A 22357-nucleotide genomic window follows, 5' to 3' on the forward strand; every position below is an offset into this window, starting at 1 on the left:
ATGTGAGGACACAAGAAGGCAGCAGTCTGCAGCCCAGAATTCAGCACGCTGGCACCCTGACCTCAGACCTCCAGCCTCCTCGACTATGAGAAATAAGGTTCTATTGCTTAAGCTACCCAGTCTGTGGTACTTTGTTAGAGCAGCCCAAACAGACTAGAACAAAAGATATTCCAGTGAGTCATCCCATTAAATGTGAGTTTTCATAAGTAAGGTGAAAAGACAGCCGTCAGATTGGGAGAAAATAATAGCAAATGAAGAAACAGACAAAGGATTAATCTCAAAAATATACAAGCAACTCCTGAAGCTCAATTCCAGAAAAATAAATGACCCAATCAAAAAATGGGCCAAAGAACTAAACAGACATTTCTCCAAAGAAGACATACAGATGGCTAACAAACACATGAAAAGGTGCTCAACATCACTCATTATTAGAGAAATGCAAATCAAAACCACAATGAGGTACCATTACACGCCAGTCAGGATGGCTGCTATCCAAAAGACTACAAGCAATAAATGCTGGAGAGGGTGTGGAGAAAAGGGAACCCTCTTACACTGTTGGTGGGAACGCAAACTAGTACAGCCACTATGGAAAACAGTGTGGAGATTCCTTAAAAAACTGGAAATAGAACTGCCATATGACCCAGCAATCCCACTTTTGGGCATACACACTGAGGAAACCAGATCTGAAAGAGACACGTGCACCCCAATGTTCATTGCAGCACTGTTTATAATAGCCAGGACATGGAAGCAACCTAGATGCCCATCAGCAGATGAATGGATAAGGAAGCTGTGGTACATATACACCATGGAATATTACTCAGCTGTCAAAAAGAATTCATTTGAATCAGTCCTAATGAGATGGATGAAACTGGAGCCCATTATACAGAGTGAAGTAAGCCAGAAAGATAAAGAACATTACAGCATACTAACACATATATATGGAATTTAGAAAGATGGTAATGATAACCCTATATGCAAAACAGAAAAAGAGACACAGAAATACAGAACAGACTTTTGAACTCTGTGGGAGAATGTGAGGGTGGGATGTTTCAAAAGAACAGCATGTATACTATCTATGGTGAAACAGATCACCAGCCCAGGTGGGATGCATGAGACAAGTGCTCGGGCCTGGTGCACTGGGAAGACCCAGAGGAGTCGGGTGAAGAGGGAGGTGGGAGGGGGGATCGGGATGGGGAATAAGTGTAAATCTATGGCTGATTCATATCAATGTATGACAAAACCCACTGAAATGTTGTGAAGTAATTAGCCTCCAACTAATAAAAAAATTTAAAAAAATTAAAAAAAAAAAAAAAAAAAAAAGAATACTATTTCATACTTGAAAGTTGTTAACAGATCTTAAAATTTCTCATTACACAAAAAAATTGTGTAAGTGCATATGGTGATAGAGGTTAGCTACAGTTATTATGATCATTTTGCAATATATATACAAAGATTAAATCTTTTTTGTACATCTGAAACTAATATGTCAATTATACCTCAATAAAAGATTAAATACCAAAAACAAACAAAAAAAAAAAAAATGTGAGTTTTCATAGGGCTTTTGAATTTTGATCGTTTACCTGCTCCATCAATTCACTTAAAAAGAACTGACTGATTCAGGTAAAACAGTCACTGAGCCATTCTTGATCAAATTCCACCTTTATTGGCTCAAGAAAATAACAAGATATGAAAAATACAAGTAATTATTTTCTCCTCTCTCCCCTGAAGAAGAAATTAAACAATTCTGAAATTCAACAGGCCACAGTAATCTGCATGCCCTTTGTCTGAGAAGATGTATCATAACATTTCAACAAAGCACATGTAATGTTTAGTAAATTCCTAGGAGGGTTTTGCTGTCTAGAAATTATCATTTCTTGGGAATTTCCTGGAGGTCCAGTGGTTAGGACTCGGTGCTTCCACTTCCAAGGCCAGGGCTCAATTCCTGGTCAGAGAACAAAGATCCCACAAGCCACGCAGTGCAGCCAAATAAAAAGAAGAAATAAATTATCATGTCGCCCTGTTTTGATGTTGTTTTTAAAAACTAGAAAAGATTTGCCCATTGAGCATGCCTGGAGTCTAGCACTGTGGTTGTAACCAGCTGATAGTAACTGCCCACTACTTCTGTCCCTTTGAAATAAAAACTTGGTTGTACCCACAGAAATTGGATGTGTCTGTAGACAAAACCATTTGTGTCTGGTGTCTGATTCCCCTCTGCCCACCCTCACCCCCTGTGCCCCCCCAAAAAAACAACAGAAGAAATCTCATTGGGATAGACAGGAACCAGTTTCAGGTGACTATGTGGATGTGACCTAGCATTATCTTAAGTAGAGAATTAAATGGATAAGTAGAAAAAAAACTTATAAATGATCTCTTCTCTTGATGCCTTGAAACTTCCTTGAAAGTTTCTGATGTCACTGATTATTAGCCAGGGGTAGGGGGAGAATCAGTTAAATAAATTAACAGGAAAAAGAGAATCATTTATGAATTTTACCCACTAGCACTTATTAGATAGGTAATTTTAGGTAAGACAATTAATTTCAATGGATGCATTATCAGTCTAGGAATATACCTACCTAGCATCATTACCTTGAGAGGATTAAATGAGCCAACATATATAAAACAGTCAGCCTGTCACCTAGCACAGAGTAAGTACTTAACAAATGTTAGCTCTATTTTCATTACCAAAAAAAGGTAACTAAAGGAACCAGCCCTTCATTTTCCTTTTAGTTTTTATCTGCTCATCATAATTTTACATGGCCACAGCCTGAAAGTGTCAATTTTCTCATCACAGAATGCAAGAGCTCACCTGGCCTAGTATTCATATTTGCCAAATGGGAAAAACTGGGAAACTGAGAGCCAGGAAAAAAAAAATCAATGACCTGGACTAGATGCCTGGGTCTATAGTGCAGATCCCTTGGTCTGGCTAGTGCAGTATACTTTCTTCCGGACGCACTAAACCATCAAATTTGCAATAAGTAGTTGATAGCAAAACAAAAAGACTCACCTCACTCTGCATCTTCTGAGCCTCCTTTGAAACTTGATATGACGGTGTCTCAACAAATCCAAGCATCGATTTTCCCTTATTTTTCTCATACGCTTCTTTGTACTTCACCTTCATAAAAAAAAAGTATAAATGGCACATAAAGCTCACAAGCCCTTACACAAACAAAGTAAAATAAATATATGTGCAAAATCGATCACTCTATTTTCTAAAAAGCACAATGTTCTGGCCATCTGATCACTAGGTTCCCTGTGGTTAATGATATACAAAGAAAGGAAACAGGTAACATTAAAGTTTTTAAGGGATATGAATGGTTTAGAATAATGTAGTTCTAGGATTTGTATATGTAAACAGATGGGATAGATAGATATATATCACATGTGGAGTTATACATGTAAACACACATGCCATTAATACACACACATGTATAGGGACATATATACATATGTACATAGATACATAGAGAGAGAAGACACAAAGAGGCCGAGACAGAGGAGAAAAGAGACAGAGAGATCACTGTGATAACTTTGATGCCTATCAGTAAATCATGAACAAGAAGAAAACCAGAGCTGTGACAGTCTGCCTTCTGACAAAGGAAGGACAGTGTTCTTCAGGACTGCTGAATTTTCCCACAGACGCGGAGTGAAACACACACAGAGCTTTTATGTGACTTCCTTCAATTTTGCTAAGCATTATTTAATCAGATCATACCATGAATTATTTACTCATTGCAACCAATCTTTATCTATTTCAGTTCATAAAATGATCAATATTTTCTATCTCCTAAAAACAAAAACTAGAATTATATTCCGCAAGCTGCAAGAGTGGTTGGCTTTTTTTAGCAATACACCTTTTTAAATTAAATTCATAGTTTTGATCATGATTCATTTTATTGAGATATGTATTTTCAGTAAAATCCTTATATATAAAAATTACTAATGAAATTGGTTCTTAAGCTGCATTATAATAAAAATAATTTTAATGGTATTTAAATCCAAAAGAATCTTTTCAGAACTTAGAACTTTGTGGTAACAGGACATATAACAAATTTTTTAATTCCTATTTTTAGGAATATTTTTGTTTTATAGAGGTATAATAGAATGATCAATGAAAGTGAACTATGAAAGTAAGCACTATGTTAGGGTAAAATATTGTGGAGAAACAAAATAAAAAGGCAAAGAGAAAAAAATGTATACTTTTATACCTTAAAGGAGAGCTGGTTTGTATATTTTTTAAATAAATGAAGGTAGATATCAAATCACTATGGAATTTATGTTCCATAGGGTTTATTTAAAAGAGTGATTTAAATTTTATCTTAATAGATGCTGGAAATAATATCTTTTTTTCAATTACTGAAATTCAGAATTTAAAAAGTTATCAACTTTAATGTATTCAAGGAAAAAGATATTTTTAAAAGTTTCTTTCAGAGAGTACATAGAATCTCATAATTGAAAGAAACATTAAGGCAGAATACACTGGTAAGATAATTTCCCATTTTTAATACACTTACAACTGAGCTGAAAAACTATAATAAACTTCATGCCTGGAAAATTATACTTCTGCAGCTCAAAATGACCAGTACACTATAAAAGTTTTCAGCATTATGAGATTTGACCATTAGTTAATTAATCAACTCATATCTTGTAAGTTCTAAATTGCGTACAGTAACTATAATATTATGAAACGCCTGCCTGCCGGAACACGGTTCAAGCATCCCTAACCTAATAAACAGAGCGAGAACAGGGTCTGAGGTTTTTCTGGCGATGCCCGCCCCCCAGCGGCTGCACCTCCGCGGAGGTGCCGGCAGCGAGCGTTGCTGAGCGCGCGGGGAGGCCTCCTACCTGACTCTGGAGCACGGCGTTGCCTTTATGGTGCAAGTGTTCCGCAGCATCCACGTCAAAATGATACGTGCCTTTGTTTTCCTCAAAAACCTTTCTATATTCTCGCTAAAAAAAGAACACAAAGATAAAGTAAGAATAGAAGGGTCTGTTAAGAGCAACTGATACTTAGGAGGGCACAATGAAAAATGCAAGCCAACAAGAGTTGCAAAGCTGCTACTAAGTTCCCATCTGCTGTCAACTGGTCACGTGGACTGCTGACCCCGAGCTAAAGCGGCAGCGGGAGGCAGACCAGCTCTAGGTGGTCCGGGTGAACAGCATCTAAGACACTCAAGAGAAGCAGAGGACTACTGGCTCTAAACCCAACATAAATAATATCTGCAGCGCTGGGAAGTGACAGCAGAAAAGCCCATAACTTGTGTGAACAGGCAAAGTGGGCAAAATAAAGGCAATTCATCTTGCCCTTATCCTAGAACAGAAATGTATTTATTAATAACTGCATCTACAAGAAGAGAAGGAAAGAAAAGAACAGATGAAAGGAAATCTGGAGTCAGGAAAGTAAAAAAAAAAAAAAAGTTGTATGTAACAGATCATAAGGAAAATGAGAGGGAGAGAAATAATTCAACTAGCTTTCCTAAAAGGAGAAGGTAGGAGGTGGCTGAAAGAGAAACCAAGGAATCTGGGTATGGTTGGTTGAATTTTTAAGGTGAAGAAACTGGGTTAAGATACTTTTTAGACACACGGACAAAAAGGTGAATTTGGAAGAGAACAGAATGGATAAGAACGCCAAATTTGGCAAGTGTAGGACTCTAAACACAACAGGCAGCAAAAAGACAAACATTGCTTTATGATTTTTACCACTGGAGATTGGACACTTAGTAATTTTGCCTTATTTGGAACAGACTTTTAGAGGGAAATGGTAACTCTCAAAGATTCGGATATCCAGAGACTTAAGCTAAAGTTGGTCGCTTCTTAGACAATGAGGATTTCAATGAAAATGGCAATTTAGTGTAGACTGGAGGGAGAGGTAAGCAGCATTAGAAAGCGAGCAGGAACAAGCTAGGACACTTAGGTCTAAAACATGCTCCAGTAATCCACAGTGAAACAAGAGGAAGCCTCAGTGCCAAGGATGGGAAGGACGGAAGGTCCGAGTGGCCTACACAGGAAAACTGCTTTCCTTAGGGACACAGCAAGGTCCCCAGAGGCATTTTCGGTCAATTAGGGAACTAAGACATGTATCGCCCAAACTCTAACCAGAATACTTTAAGGGAAAATAGCACCCCCAGGAAGCTCATGAAAATGTTCACACCTTGACCAAAGAGAACAAGTTCTGAATTTTAGCTTCTCTGCTAATTTTTTTAAAAGATAATTTCAAAGAATAACAATATACTTAGAGATATTATGATTTGATTAGAAGCAATTTTATAAAATATGTTTATAAAATAGATATGAAATGCATGTAACAAGCTAGGATACATTCCATTACTAAGTTAAAATCCGGAACTAATAAAGTCTAGAATTGTATCTGGAATAATGTTTATAGACTGAGAAAAGGTCAAAAAATACTGCCCCTCACTTAACGATCTATTTTAGTTACAGAGAATTTCAGAAACTCCTGCTTTTAAACCAAAGAAAATCACCCTATTTGAACTAAGATCTGCAAAAGAATGATCAATACTTGCTTTTTCTTATATAATAGTCTCTGTTGCCTCCTAGTGGGAGTAACAGAGTAACACAATATGCACTTTTTTAATTTATGCAAAGTTATTTAAAAAAAAAACCTGAAAGCTAACAGTGTTCTATTTTCCAAAGAAAAATATCCCCCCCAATTTAATCAGTATGGTTGTACAAACTAATAAGGCACTAATTTTACTCTATACAGTAAAATTTTTCAAATTACGATTTATATCAAAGGCATTTAGAGGTCTTTAAAAACCAGTCATTTATAACAAACTGACAACTAATTCTGGTTGAATGCCTGTTTAAGCATTCTCTTACTCAATCTTTTACTAAAATTAAGTTGCCTTTATAAATCAACAAAATTCTAATTCTCTTTACATTAAAATTTAAAAGAAGGCAATTCTGACATACAATAAATTTGAACCAATGTAATATCGTGCAACTTTAATAAGTAGAGACTTCAGAGTAACACGTTTTTTGACTCAAATTTTCTCTTCATGAAGCAACCAGTCAGTTACAATTTTTCTGTGGAGAAAAAATATGATCTAGAAAAAACGAAGGTTTAAACTTTACAAGTGGTATATAAAACAAGTGTAATATATGAATTTGTTGGGTTTTCTTAAAGAGAAAATATAAACAATTACTATTACTGTTTTTCACCACTATTATAAAATAAAGGTCAATATTTTCAAAAAGAAATATGGCCTATGAGTGGCCTACATTTTTCATGGTAATCCATATTTTTGAATTATAACCAGGACATTTTTGCTGACTTATTTATACATGAATCCTCACATCCAAAGGAAATTAACCCAAACAGGGATGAGGAAGAGTCAAGGTCAAGTGCAACTGCAACGATCAAGCTGGATGAGCAAAGACTACCTGTGAAGAAAGCAGAGGCTCAGATCTCAGAAACATACTGATTTTTAGAAGCACATCTCTGAGTCGTGGTTAAAAATGTGCAACTGAAGCAGAGTCGCTCAAGAAACAGGAGTGTCTGCACAGAGGAGGATGAGCATTGAAATGGCAGGACAGCAGGAATTAAGTGTCCAGGGACCAAGTCTAATTCTGCACCTGACGGTCTCCCAACCTTCATCCCTGCTCAACAGATGGGAAAGAATAATGGGCTGCTTTGCCTCCAAAGACCAGTGATAATTAATTAATTTCTTCCATGAATATGAATTCACACAGATAACATTTCAAGTTCAAAATAATGAACAGAAGTTTCAACATTTCAAAGCCAAATGTAGACATTTTTAAACCATTCTGAACTGAAGTTGTTATCTCATTATTTAATGGTTTGGGAAGCAGGTTATAACTATGGAGTTTTCTCATCCATGACTGTGGGCACATCTCCTGAAGAAGACTATTGTTTTCACTTTTAAACATTCTTTGATGATATACTTTGCCATCAAATCTGTGCCTGATCCAAGACAGATATATAAAAAATGCAGATAATTTTTGAGTGAGTCATTATTAAAATAGGCATAGAAATAACTTGAGGTCAAATTAGAGTTCATCATCCTGACATGGGGGCATTCTGAGGTGTAGGAAACAGAGGCACAGGTGAGCAAGGGTCATCAGTAATGAGAGCCAGTGACATCAGGGTTCAGAGGCACCACGTGTTGGAAACAGCATCTAAGAGCCAAGTTCTGATGCAATGGGCCACTGGGCAGTGGACACAGATATTTAATTAGGACACCCCTCCTTGCTGTGTTGAAGAAAACACAGGAAACCTCCACAAGACTAAGAGTACAGCAGCAGTGCAAACACTCTTGAGATTTATTTTTAGAGAAGACATAATTCAGACTAAGACAACTTTTATGCTACTGAGACCTTCTGAGTACCAGACAGTCTGCTCTGGCCGGCATAAAATAAAAGACCGCTGACTCAAGAGCCTGACCTCCAAGTGACTCCAATCTACTACAAAGACAGGGGAAGGAGAGGGACAGGAAGGATGCTCACATAACACTTTGAGGAGTAGCTATTCCACAAGAGAGCTTGTACTCAGGAGATATTAAAGAGCCAGCTTTGTAAAGCAACAGCCTGGGTGGGATTTAAGCAACAGACACTCGTGTCCATGAAGTTAGTTACTGAGGTGGGGGTGAAGGCCAGGCTCGCCTTAGGAAGCAGGTGCGCTCATAAGCACTTCAGACACGTGGGCGCCACGGAGTCACAGGTCTACACTAGCCAACACACGACCACTTACTCCGCTTAGCATTTTGCTGACTTTCAAAGCGTGGTCTAAGAACAAGTTTGGGAGACCTGAAACTGGATCATGCATATTCTCTATGTCTTTCTTGTACTTCACCTATGAAAATAACATGGAACAAAATACCATCTAGGAGAAGAAAATACTATGCTTTTGCATTATGGCCATTATTATTTTAAACACAACCAAGTATTATTTAATGGTATAAAATTAAATGAATTCACAAGTAGCCACTAGATGGTGCTCATTTACTACTGAATGAATAAAAGTTATTCCCAGGGACTTGAAAGTATTTTGATAACTCCTTTTATTGTTTATGTGCTCAAAAAGGGTGATGTTAACAGAAACAAGTAACTTTAACAGAAACTCTACTTTCAAAAAATAAAGAAAATAGAAGCTTTACTCTTTAGAAATTACCACAGTCTTCCAATTATCTTTTGTATCAATTTTAGAACCTTTAGTAGTTTTCATCCTATTACTATGTAGACCTTTTCAATCAATTGCTTTGGAACTATAAAATGTTAATAATAGAAAACATCAAACACTTACCATGAGTCAAACGCTTTTCTGTTTAAACACTTTATATGTATTAAGTACGCTCCACAATCTTAGCAAGTAAATACTTTAAGTATCCTCATTTCACAGAGGAGGAAATTGAGACACAGAAAGACGCAAGTGTAATATTAGGTGGTGGAGCAAGATTCAAATCCAGACAACAGATTCTAAACCTTGAGCTTTCAATGCCATGCTGGAGGTTCTTTTAAGTATATTCCTGCCATATTTGCTTTATGCTTGTACACACACAAAAATAATCAAATAAGAAAAAATGAATTATTAGAACATTCCCAAAGGTCCTAAAAGTCAGAAACACCTATTTCAATTGCTAGTAACAAAATCTGGTTAATGAACACAAATTATGATACCTTCTAAACAGGAACGAAAGTAAAATATACTAAGTCCTCCAGATACAAAAGGAGTTGAAAGGTCTAAATGCTCTAACAAAGGAACAGTTCAACAACAGTCAAACTTAATATTTAAAAAGGTACTCTATGCATCATTCAACTATTTAATTTTTTCTATGTTCCTGTTTTTATACTTTCCCTAATCCTAATAAAAAATTAAGATATATTTTCTTGTAAATTGAAACTTCATTTTTAAAGATATGAAATGAAAACAAATCTTATGAAGAGGTATTTCACAGAATTTACATAAGGGATAAGAAAGAAATTGTAAGCCATCTCAAGAAAAATGTCTGGAAATTTCCTTGTGATACACTACTATGTTCCAGGTATATTTTACAATATTCACAATTTTATGAGCATAATTACATGGGCTAACTATTGTCATAATCATTAGTTTATGATACTACACAGTTTTTCTGAAAAACTCTATAATCTATTTCTACTCTTTATCAGCTATAATACTAACAGTTTTGCCAATAAAACTACTCCTACTTATTAATTAGTAATCAGTAACACTTTTTTTTTTTTTTTCAGAAAAGCTTCAAGAAAATAGGCTTCAGTGTTTTCTAAAATTATTTGGCAATTACATGATCTTGATTAAGTATCACAGTTAGCACACAGCCAAGTCTATCAAAACAAGAATCAAAACATACTGAAAATAATATTCTGCAAATTACCAATCCTGAGACAGAAAGCAACTTACATTGCTCGCCAGGGCAGTGGCCAGCTGACTTTGCCTAAAAGAAGCACTTTCAAGAGGATTGTAAAGATGTTTCTTATCCTTCATTTCGCTATCAAATTTTTCTTTGTATTTAATCTGCCATAAAAGAAACAGGAAAAATTACATAGCACATTTACCTTCAAGCTTTCAAAGCAACACGTTTGATTTCTAATTAGATCAGATAAAAGCTACCTTAAAAATGTACGACAGCAGAGTTTAAATACCTGGTATTTCCCCCCATATAAAGCTTAATTAGGCATAAAGGTGTTTTTTTTTTAAATTAAAAAACACCTCTACTTGAACATGGATCATAAATGCAATTAGGCATGAACTCAAATCCTATTAACAAGAATTATATAGAATCTCAGGGTTTTAAAATGTCAGTTTCCATTTCTGCATTCCTAACATCTATGATCAATTAGAAATCGAGACCACAAATGTCTTAACATCTATCACATTTAGAAAACAGGTCCCAAATATCAGAATTTGAACATGAATTTTCCTAAAAGAATGACTGCAAATGCAAGACAGAGCTCCTACCATGGTTTTTCTCATCATTTCCCCCTTATTAAAAAACTCATTGTTAGGGATTATGTATTCTAAAACATCCTGGGCTTATTTAATGTCATTTATTATTTCTCTGCTTTCACTTCACAGTTGTTTTAAGTCGCAGAACCATCTCCAACTTTCACTGTGGATTCTTTTTTTTTTTTTAGCTAATCTTAAAGCAACCAAACAGCTTCCCTTGTGCCTCAGATGGTTAAGAATCTGCCTGCAATGCAGGAGACCTGGGTTCAATCCTTGGAACAGGAAGAACTCCTGGAGAAGAGACTGGCAACCCACTCCAGTATTGCCTAGAGAATTCCATGGACAGAGGAGCTTGGTGGGCTACAGTCCATGGGCTGAAAAAGAGTTGAACACGACTAAACAATTCTTTACTAAAATAAAACAAAAATAGCTAGTCTCATTTATTTAATTATTTAACTGCTTTAATTCCTGTAGCCAGGAAAGGATACAGGTAGGCAAAAGCAAGCTGCTTTGTTTGTCCTTTTATATCTTATTATATTATGATTCTTACACTATTTTATTTCTTTCTTTACAACATTCAGAATGCACATTTATCCATACATCCTAAGACTCTGCCTTGCAGAAACCTTTAGAAAAAAGGCGGTTTGGGAATGGCTCATGTTACTCTTTTAATCTAGTGTGTACTAGGTGATGGTCTCCCTCAGGGATACACGCTGGTACCTCTGGGAGGGAGCTGGTAAAAATCCTGGTGGGAACACATTTGGAAAACATTTCAAGATGGTTCACATGCAGCAGTTTCTGTTGCAGTTTCATTTGCTAATAATACTTTGTGATCATCATATTATCTTATAATTTCAAGCAAAATCTCACTTATTATAATTAATAGGCGAGGCCTCCCTAAAACAAGAAAAGCATCAAGTTTTAGAAAATCATTTTATCTTGAAATTAGGGACACCACCACCAATGCAGTCAATTTAGATCTCCTTCACTACTGTCCACAGTAACTGGCACCAAAGCCAAGATCCTCTGTAACTGGTCCTCTGCCAAACACGCAATTCCACTCCTCAATAACCCCCCTGCTGTGGCACTTTTCACAACATTCTGATCTGTGTTTTTGTCTCTTCTAGGTTTTAGTGCCTGACAGGTATTCACTTGACTACAGTCATAGACTCTCTGAACTGACTTCCCCTAGAATGGTACTCCCGACTCAGCCAGATCCACCAACACTGTCCAGTGATCAAGGAAAACATTCTGCCTGATGCTGAGGTGCCAGGAACACTCTCAGCGGGCAGTTCTTTCCATCTAATCAACTGATCCTGCTGTGTAACATGGGCTCGCATCAAGTATCCTTTCAATCACTCATAAGTCCCCAACCTCAGGCACCACGAGTGTCTTAGTTACGTATTAGCTAAATGGCAAGAATAGGTTCCATGATCCTTGAGCACAGGGAGTGCATCATTTTGCCTTTGTACCCCCTGCAGTTCTCAGCACCGTAACACTAAACCCAGAGGCAACATGGAAGGAAGTATTACTTGGGAATGTCAGGTCCCACTGAACCCTGCTGCTATGTCAGGGATCCTGGTCTTTTACGCTAAGCCCAACCAAAAGTAAGTTCAAGCATGTATGTGACTCCATCAGATTTGCTTTTGGAAGAGATTACCAGCTACAGGCCTGATGGGAGTGTGTCTGGGCTCACATCAGCATTCCCAAACTCAGACAGGAAACTCATCCTAACTCAAAGTAGGAATCCAACACAGGCTCAATGTTTAATGAATAGAGGAAGGAAGGAATCATCACCATGTGAACTGGTTACAGTTTTTTCAGAAATATACATTTACTCGGAAAGAGCAAACGCCAGGTTTAATAACGGTTGAGAATGTGTCAGATGAATACCCGAGTTAACACCCCCACTCTGTGCTGTGTGCTCCTAGTGTAACGGTGCTGAGAACTACAGGCAGTGGTACAAAGGTAGAATGATGCACCCTCTGTGCTCAAGCATCATGGAACCTATTCTCGTCATTTAGCTAATATATAACTAAGACACTCGTGGTATACCTGAGGTTGAAGAATATGAATAACTGAAAGAAAAGTTGATGCAAGCCAGCACTGCTCAGCTGAATTAACTGATTAGATTTAAACACTTCAATACAAACAGAACCCTGCATTTTTCACCTGATGTTTTACAAGACAAACTTTAGTAACAGTAACCTATTTTTAAGTAGAATATTTTCATTGATTTCTGAAAGATATAGAAGATAAATCTGAAGTATATTTTTACAAGTATATTGCTGTGAATAGTAACCTATTGTTAAAGGTGAGTTTTCCCTGGAAATACAAGATTAGACTATTTTCTAAGTTTTGGACATAGTTGAATTATCTGCTCTCCCATTAAACAGTGAGCAGGAAATAGGTTTCTATTCATTTTTGTATCCCTAGTACCCAACACAGTACTTTGAATGGATCTGGCACTTAATATATGTCCTTTAAAGAAATGTATAGATTAATATGAAAACGATAAGCAATCAACCATCTTTTCACACTCACACCCTCAGGTAGGTGTTGGAACTATAATACTCTAATTTCCCAAATCTATTCCCCCAACACAATCCCCACAGTCACTGCTAAACTGATTTGAACAACAATCTATTGGGAAGAGAAAAAAGGTAAAAGGAAATGAAAAACAATAGATATAAAAATAATATATTGCATCTATATTATACTAAATACATATAAATATGTATTTTAAAAGTGTGGCATTTCCTGCCACACTTCTCCTTATTAACTACTTTGTTTAGGAATTACTCATCTAATGCACACTCTGTATCACTTACTACCCTTAAAGAGTGCTATACTGGAAGAGATTTGGGAATTGGTGGGAAACCGTCTTCAAATATTAGCAAAAATAGAAAAGCAGCATTTGTTCTGCTACCAAAGGTACAGTTAGTGTTGACAGGTAGAAGCTGTAGCCAACAAGATTTCTGCCGATTGTAACAGAAGTTTTCTATCAGCTGACCTGTCCACCAGTAGAACTATCTTCTGCTTTTCTGCTCAATTACTGCTCCCTACCTCCTCCCAATGTTCACCTGAATAATTTCTACACATCTTGCAGCTGCCCAAATGTAACTTCTTTCTGAAAACCCTCTCTGACCTTCCAATCTAGAATACTTACTGCTGATATATTTTTGAATCACTCTACATTTATGTGGTCCCTCATCATACATTGCTGCAATTATTTGTAAAACTGTCTCTGGCTATTGGTCTTCCCCATTAGACTCTAAGTTCAGTGAAGGCATGGGCTATATCTTTCCTGTTCACCCTTGAAAATCTAACCCCAAGGATGTAATATCTATTCAGTAACTGTTTTGCTTGAATGAATAAATGGATGGATTACATTGAGAAGGGCTTATTTCATTGAAAATCAGGACCAGGTAACTTCCATAGTGTCTCCAAATTTTTTAATAGCCTTGTAATAGATTTTTATGAAAACTTTATTCTTAAAGTTATGCCTGGGGCTACAGACCTTAAAATTTGAATTTTAAAATGGAAATAACCTTCCCTGGTTATTTAAGGTTTAATTATTTAAAGTGTAACTGTCATCCATGTACTTCTAATGAGTTTAATAATCAGCAAAGTATTGTGAAATTTATCTTATCCTAAACTTCAGAACTCTGCGTTATCTGATTCAAAAGGTACCTAAAGAACAAGAATGCAAGAGTTTCTCTCATAATTAACCAAAAAGTAAAATAACTGAATTCCATAAAAAATACACTTACCAGACACTGACACTCAATTGTTTCTTATCATGCTGTAAGGTTTGCACATAAATGAGCTAAGAAACTAGCCAAATAGTTCAAACAGGTCCTATCACTCACCTTCTGACTGGTTCACTCACTAACTACACATACACAGAACATTCTATCATACCATGAATCCACGGTTCACACATTTAGTGTCCACCTGTTCACGCACACTTGCACCTCCTAAGAAATCAGGATGCTTTCCTTTCATTATAATGGGTGACTCAACCATGGAACATGGTATTTTTCTTTCCAGTTTCAAGACCACTTGAGGCAAGACGAAATGGGTGTTGGGTGACTTTGCTATGGTTTTAAGGCACAATGTTACCCCTTACACATAAATCAATCACTTTGGAAACAAACAATAAGTTCCACCTATGACTGATTTTACTCATATTATAAATATCATATACAATGGTCCTGCTATCTACCAACTTTTTGAAAAATACAGGGTAGGCAAATGGGATGAAACTTAAAAGTTTAGTAAGAAAATTTCACAGACCTAGCAGAACTTTCAGAGGTTCAAACTAGAAAAAAACACTAGAATTGCTCAACCACAGTGACTGAACTTAACCTAGCACCTCATAACTGCATCCTGGCAGGGCTGTGTTTAAATGGCTAAAGTCTGATTTCCCAACTCGGTAGTTCAAAGCTTTCAGCACAAGGGGTACGGGCTTCATGGCATCACCTATGGCTCAGATTTACAAAGGGCCAGAAGAGCAGAAAAAGAGCAGACCCTGAATGAAAGCTTTTCATCAGAGGCACAGAAGCAAATGCTAGGAAAAAAATGGGAAACTGGATACGTGCACTTAATTATCAGTGAAAATGAAAAGTAAACAACAACACAATGCCACACATCCATGGGAGCAATTGCCTCCAATTTTGGATGAAACTGAACTAAAGGAGGAGAGTAAAAACAGATTTTTACGTAGAAGTCATCATAAAGTCAGTGTGTTTAAGTCTGAATTTTACACAAAATATACCCTGCCCTTATTTTCATGACAAAATAATATTTTACTGGCTTTGTACCAAATGTGAATGATCTAGAGAATGTGTTTAATGGGTCTCTACCTATTTCTTGAAAGCTTAATCTGTGTCATTAATGCCATTAAACCCTGTCTCCACAGAGCCTGTTGAGTGGTAATGAAGCAGATATTTAATATACACACACATACCTTTATATGACTAATAAACATTGTGTTAAGAACTATAAAGAAAAGCAGAATAAAGAGGAATAGAGCAATATAATTTAAATCAGCAAGTCAAGGACGTGACATTTAAGCCAAAAGTTTGGGGGTAGGAGGTTGGAAGGGTGTGTGCTTGCCCACAATGGGAGATCCTTCAAGCCAGTTAATACCCTTTACAATTGAAGGACAATACTTATTATTCCGTTTTAACAGCAATCTAAGAAGGAACATTTAGGTTTAAAACCCACTCTATTAAATACATCACATGCAATTTTAGAACAAACGCTAATTAGTATAAATATAAATTTTTCTCTGATATTATAAAACTAAAGGTACTTCATTCATCACATAAACAAATTTCAATTCACAAATAAAGATGATAAATGAATATGTTAACAAAACAACCACTCAGAAGAATTTTTTTTTAAGATGATGACTTAAATAACTACTTCCCTAATACTTAAGATGCTTGTAAATATATCTCTTTATCTTGGCAGGTGAGATTTCACTTTTATTGTTTACTGATTTTCTTTTCATTACTTGGCCATTATTTTATGTTCCCCCTAGACTTTAAAAAGGGAAAGTTTACAACTATGGAAGCAAAGCTATTGGACAAGTTAACATAGGAATGAGCTTTGTTTCCATTCATTACCTTTTCTGGATTCAGTCCCACAGAGCTGTTTCCAGATAAAATGGGAGAATCGTGCCCTCTCGCTTTCTCCTCCTGTCTTGTCATCAGGATGTCTTATCTCTCCACACCACGGGCACTGTCCATCATCACCTTCTCTCTCACAATCCTGTCTTGCCCTTTCCCCCTGGCATCCTGCATTCTGCCCCTAGCTTCCCAGCTTACTACATTCCTAAATTATTTCCCTTCTGCATATTTGCTTGCCTTTGTGTGCAGCTGTATTCATAATCCATCATTAGTTTAGGAGCAAGAGAATACATGATCTTCAAAGTTGTCAATGAAAATAAGAAATTACACTTTCTGCCTTTGCTTTTAGTCAATGCACCTGAAATACAAAAGATCACACTGAGTCCATTCCAGAAGTTCTAAATATTCATCTGCCCAGTTTCTCCCTTTTCTGATGAGTTTATACACCATGAGATCAGCAAAAAGTTCACTAAAAAACGAAGATGTAACTTGCAAATTACAATCTACTTAAATGTCTGATCATTCAGCTGTCAAATGATTTGAGATCTGTTTTTAAGTCTGCCTAAAAAACAGAGCATGCTGTCGCTTCAGTCGTGTCTGACTGTGTGACCCCATGGACCTTAACCCACCAGGCTAATCTGTCCATGGAATTTCCCAGGCAAGAATACTGGAGTGGGTTGCTATTTCCTTCTCCAGGGGACTGTCCCAACCCAGGGATCAAACCCAAATCTCCTGCATTGGCAGGCAAATTCTTTACCCCTGAGCCACCTGGGAAGCCCCTAAAACTTTTTCTAAGCACTTGCAAATAAGACTGTGAAGAAAAATTTTAAGACTGAAATTTAAGGGCCAGTCTTACTATACTACATTTTGTGCATGAATTCAAAATGCAGAGTGGAAAATTCTTCTGAATAGCTATGGTAAAATTATTCCTGGGAAATGATGCAGTGTTTCTATGGGTCAGGCAATATTTTAAGTTGCTCACAGTAGTTCATTTAATTCTCACAACAACCCTAAGAAGCATTACTGCTCCGTGTCATTTTACAGGTCAGGAAACTGCAGATGGAGAAATTAAGCCACCTGTCCAAAGTCACTCGATGAGCCAGCAGCAAAACCAGGAGCAGGGGTCCAGCTCCACAGCCCTTTTATTAATCACCCAGCCAAGCTGCACAGCTTTTCTACACCACCAATAGACCTCTGTGCCCCCAGAAAAGGCTGAAATCCTAAGTCAGGAAATCTAAAGCGATACTGGAAGAGCTACCAGGTGCGTGCCAATACCCACTTCAGCAAGTGTTGTTAGGACTGAGAAAAGCTCGGAATCACAGCCCTTCTCAGGCCCTCCAGAGCTAAGAACATGGCAGGTCTTCTCAATTGTCCAGATACTATTTTATGTTCTTCAGTTAGATTTTATAGTTCTTCTCATTTACGTCTCCGTTTTGAAATGTAACCCAATTAAGACATTTGCAACTTGAGGAAAGGACATTTTCAAAGTTGAAACACTATATACATGCATAAAAATTACTGTTTGCTGTCATTGTTGACTTTACAAATGTTACCTTTTTCCATTAAAAGAATTGTTAAATTTTTATATAGTCAAGCATGTCTAATTATTCTTTTGGAGCTTCTGGATCTCCAATTTTAAGAATAACTGTTATCCCTATGTGGTATATACAGTCTCCTGGATTTTCTTTTAAGATTTTAAAATTATTTTTTTGTTTACATTCATATCTTTAATCCATCTGGAATTCATTTTGTAGATGGTTTAAGATTCAGGTCCAATTTTATTTTTACCCTGAAGGATGGCCAGTTATGTCAGCACCATTTATTAACTAATACAACTTTTTCCCACTGACTTAAACCAAAACTTTTATAATATATTAAATTCTTATACACATTAGAGTCTATTTCAGGATTCCCCAGTTTAACCTACTGATTATTTTATCTCTTAAATATCAATTCCATATTGATTTAATTTCAGTGGTTTTATACTATGTTATAGTAACTCACAATGTAAGTTCCCCTTCACTGGTCTTTAATACTTTTGAAGGCTATTTTCAGGCATTTCCTTGCCATTCAAACTCTAAGATCATTTATCCATACTTCAAAAAAAATTATTGGATTCTAATTGAAATTGCATGATATTTGAGTATTAATTTTGGGAAAGTTGTAATTTTTATCTATTGACATGTTCAGCCAAAAATATGGCATGTCTGTACACTTCTTCAGATCCTTTTAATGATTTCAGTGTTTTCTTTATTGCTATTACCTGGTTTCAAATTTGTGATTAAAGCACTGAAACATTGAGAAAATTGTCATTTTTCTTACTAAATTAATAATTCTGTTTATGAACATATAGATAGAAATTTATTCATCTAATCTAATCTAATTGATACGACTATCGCCAAGTTTCAGAAATTCTAGGAAATGTGACAACATGGCTGAACTCATTGGAAAAAGCTAGAATTTGAGCCAGGAGAAAAGAACACTTAGTTTCATGCTCAAAACTGGACAAATTTTATCCCTTAGTGAAATTTACAATTATTGTAATCCTATCTGATATGGTTACAGGAACATTATCTTTGTATATTCTCACCATTAAAGACATTATGTAAAGTAAAATATTTTCCAGTGCTGCTAGAAACAAAATCTCTGAATAAAATCATTGTGAAATATCGCTAGATTCTTACTTGACTAGAAAGTTTAGAAGCTTCCACAGCATGTTCAAAATCTGGTCTTCCAATTACAGCAGGCTCTTTATTCATTACTCCTTGCCCTTTCTTGTATTCAGCCTAAAATGAATAAGAAAATATCAGATATTTCTATTTTCCAGCGAAAAATTACACTAATAGCCAAAATAAAATTAATAGACTGTCAGCCCATAAAAAAATATTCCTTATAACTCACCAAATTCTAAAATGCTGACTGCTAAGAAGAAACTGATTTTATAAAAACAATGTTTTTTGTAGTAAAATAATCACTAAGCTTAAGTCTGTGAATACAGTCATCATCATCATTATGTTTATGTTATCCAGGAGGAATTTCTAGATAATTAAGACTCTGCATTCTGCATACACATGTCTTTTATGTTTAGTCTTAGTAACTGATCTAACCCCATCTGGTTAACATGCAGCTGAATTTAGTAAATAATTATTGATTTTTAAGATGAGTACAGCCTATGCTACTTAATCATTTGGTTCAAGTTAAGTCATCATTTTTTAACCAGAATGTAAGATATGTTTAAGTAAAATGGTATTTGCCAAGACAGATGTCTTAGGGAAGAGAAAAACAGCCATGATGCTCAGGAAATGTGCATGGGTAAATGCTGACTAACAAGAACCCGCACAATTAACAGGAACAAGACAGAAAAAAAGGCCAAAGTGAAGTTCTTTGGGACAAGATGAGAGATAATATGGAACCAGATGAATTACAAACTTGACTCTCAGGCTGAAACACGTGAATGTTATCTTAGGCCTGAGTAGTATTTATTTTTTCTAAAGTACTACAACACAAGCCATAGTCAAGTCAAGTTTGATCAATTTCTGTACATATCCAAATAATTTACACAAAGAAATAATTCAGATAAAAAATTGAGATGTCATTAATTCAGATTGATAAATTTCACTAATTAATCACCCAACTACCAAAGCCATGCTTTCAATTCTGCTCAAGATAAGAAAGAGAGATTACATCGCTTATGATCTTGGAGATCTGTGTCGCCATCTTGATGTCTGGTCTGTCAAGCTCTGCATTATACACGTGGGTGTCCTGTACATCTTTTCTATAAAAAATCTGATGGAAGAGACAGTTTTGATCAAAAAAAAAAAGAGAAAGGAAATGAGTAATGTCATACAGCTGCTAGTTTTAATGTCCCTAATGTAATTTATCCTCGCCATAATCATCTAAGAAAGTCACTGATCAGAACTTTAAAAAAAATTTTATTATGTGCAACATTTATTTGGATAACTATATTCTTTTTTTACTATACCAATGACTCATTGACATTATTGCATATGAACTGAATTCATACAACATAAAAAATATAATTCCAAGACCATGGCACAAAACCAAGCTTATAGGATTTTACATATACTACCCTTAAAAGCATGTCATTATGGATAAATGTAGATAGGCATATTCACATATAGAGCGTCCTCAATCAAGGGCATTAACTTGTCGATCACATAGTCTTGACTCCCAATGGATACAGGATAAGCTCCAGCACACAAATATAGAAAGTCATTTCCTGGGGTGAGGGTATGTGAAACTCTGGAATTCTGTGCCTTGCACACTCCCAACCACACCTTTCTCTTCCTTTCCTGCTTGGACTCTTCAAATGCCCCTTATCTGGGAGGCCTAGTGATGGGCGCTGATAGTTTTATTCCAGTAAATGTCACTGCAATGACTTGATCCTCCAACAACAAAAGGATTCACATTAAGAAATAGGCATCAAAAAAAAAAAAGAAATAGCTGTCCTCTGAATGCACATTAGATACAATCAAACCAAAGTATAGAAAACAGAGATTTAAAGATAGCTATATATATATATATATATATAGCCAAATATGCTTCAGGTGACAGTTGCCATTCAGAATAACTTGACTGACAAATGGAAGGAGAGACTATATATATATATACATATATATATATATATATATATATATTGCCAAATATGCTTCAGATGACAGTTGCCATTCAGAATAACTTGACTGACAAATGGAAGGAGAGACCAGAAGCCAACTCATATAACCCCTGATGGGCAACATCCCACTATCTACCTGCTTCTCTATTTCCTGAGACTAGTCATGAACTGAAAAGATGAAGTTCTATTTGCAAATTCACCAGTGGGTGGGCTGGTCAACTTGTCCATTACATTAGATTTTATTAAATTTATAACGCAAAGCATGTAGTAATGGTCATTTTCAAAATCTGTCTTCACTTTTTCAAGACATAAAAGGTAGAACCCAGAAATGTACAACTGAACATTTATAAAGAATGCACAATTAACTGCATTTGTACACAACAGGTGTTTCTTTTTCTTTTCTCTTTTCTTTTGGCTGCACTGTGCAGCCTGTGGGATCTTGGGATCTTAGTTCCCAGACCAGGGATTGAACTTGCTCCTTTGGCAGTGAAAGCTTGGAGTCCTAGGGAATGCCCACAAATTTCCCAAAACATAATCCTTTTTTTTTTTTTAATTTTTGGCTGCATCACACAATTTGCTGGATCTTAGCTCCCTGACCAGGGATTGAACCCTCCTGCAGTGGAAGCATGGAGTCTTAACCACTGGACCTCTAGGAAATTCCTCAAAACAAGTACTTCTAATGTTGCCTGCAAACTTTCTGCAGTAGCATCATCTAGAGTACTTATAAAAATTTAGATTCCTGAGGTCCATCCTCAATCCTCTGAAATAGAATTTTGCTAAATGGGGCCCAATAATCTGCATTTTAATGAATTCCCCAGTTGACCACTAAAAATCAGTGTTCTAGATAATAGTGATGCATCTTGTTATCTTCCTTTCAACCCTACAGTGTTAAAAAAGATGTACTTTTTTACTTCTTTAAAAAATACTATCAAGTATAAGGAATGATAATGTGTTAATACTTTTATAGGCTCCCTAATGCATTATATTATTTTATTTCAATGAAGCATGTATATACACTTCTATTTAAGATCGTGCACTGGCTTCACCATTGACTAAACTATGTTTATAATCATGAGCCTGTCTGACAAGTGAACACAGATTAAATATAATTAGCATAATTTTGGCAAGAACGTCTGTTTT

General features: G+C 36.0%; 1 protein-coding gene across 11 annotated transcripts in view; it reads right to left on the minus strand.

The window, feature by feature from the left end:
* Window positions 1–22357, minus strand: part of NEBL (nebulette) — a 366199-nt gene that overhangs the window by 64319 nt on the left and 279523 nt on the right. For 8 of the 11 annotated variants that reach the window (XM_043882946.1, XM_043882945.1, XM_043882944.1 and 5 more), the window contains 6 exons: window positions 20266–20367; window positions 19266–19367; window positions 10397–10510; window positions 8729–8830; window positions 4843–4947; window positions 3005–3112 (listed from right to left, as the gene is read on the minus strand). The exons of 2 other annotated variants lie outside the window; for them this stretch is intronic. In XM_043882946.1, the coding sequence (XP_043738881.1) occupies window positions 3005–3112; window positions 4843–4947; window positions 8729–8830; window positions 10397–10510; window positions 19266–19367; window positions 20266–20367 (633 nt within the window). The remainder of the gene's footprint in view (window positions 1–3004; window positions 3113–4842; window positions 4948–8728; window positions 8831–10396; window positions 10511–19265; window positions 19368–20265; window positions 20368–22357) is intronic. One more of the 11 variants, XM_043882940.1, reaches the window with a different exon arrangement.

This window comes from Cervus elaphus, chromosome 23, assembly GCF_910594005.1.
Source record: "Cervus elaphus chromosome 23, mCerEla1.1, whole genome shotgun sequence".
NCBI lineage: Eukaryota > Metazoa > Chordata > Mammalia > Artiodactyla > Cervidae > Cervus > Cervus elaphus.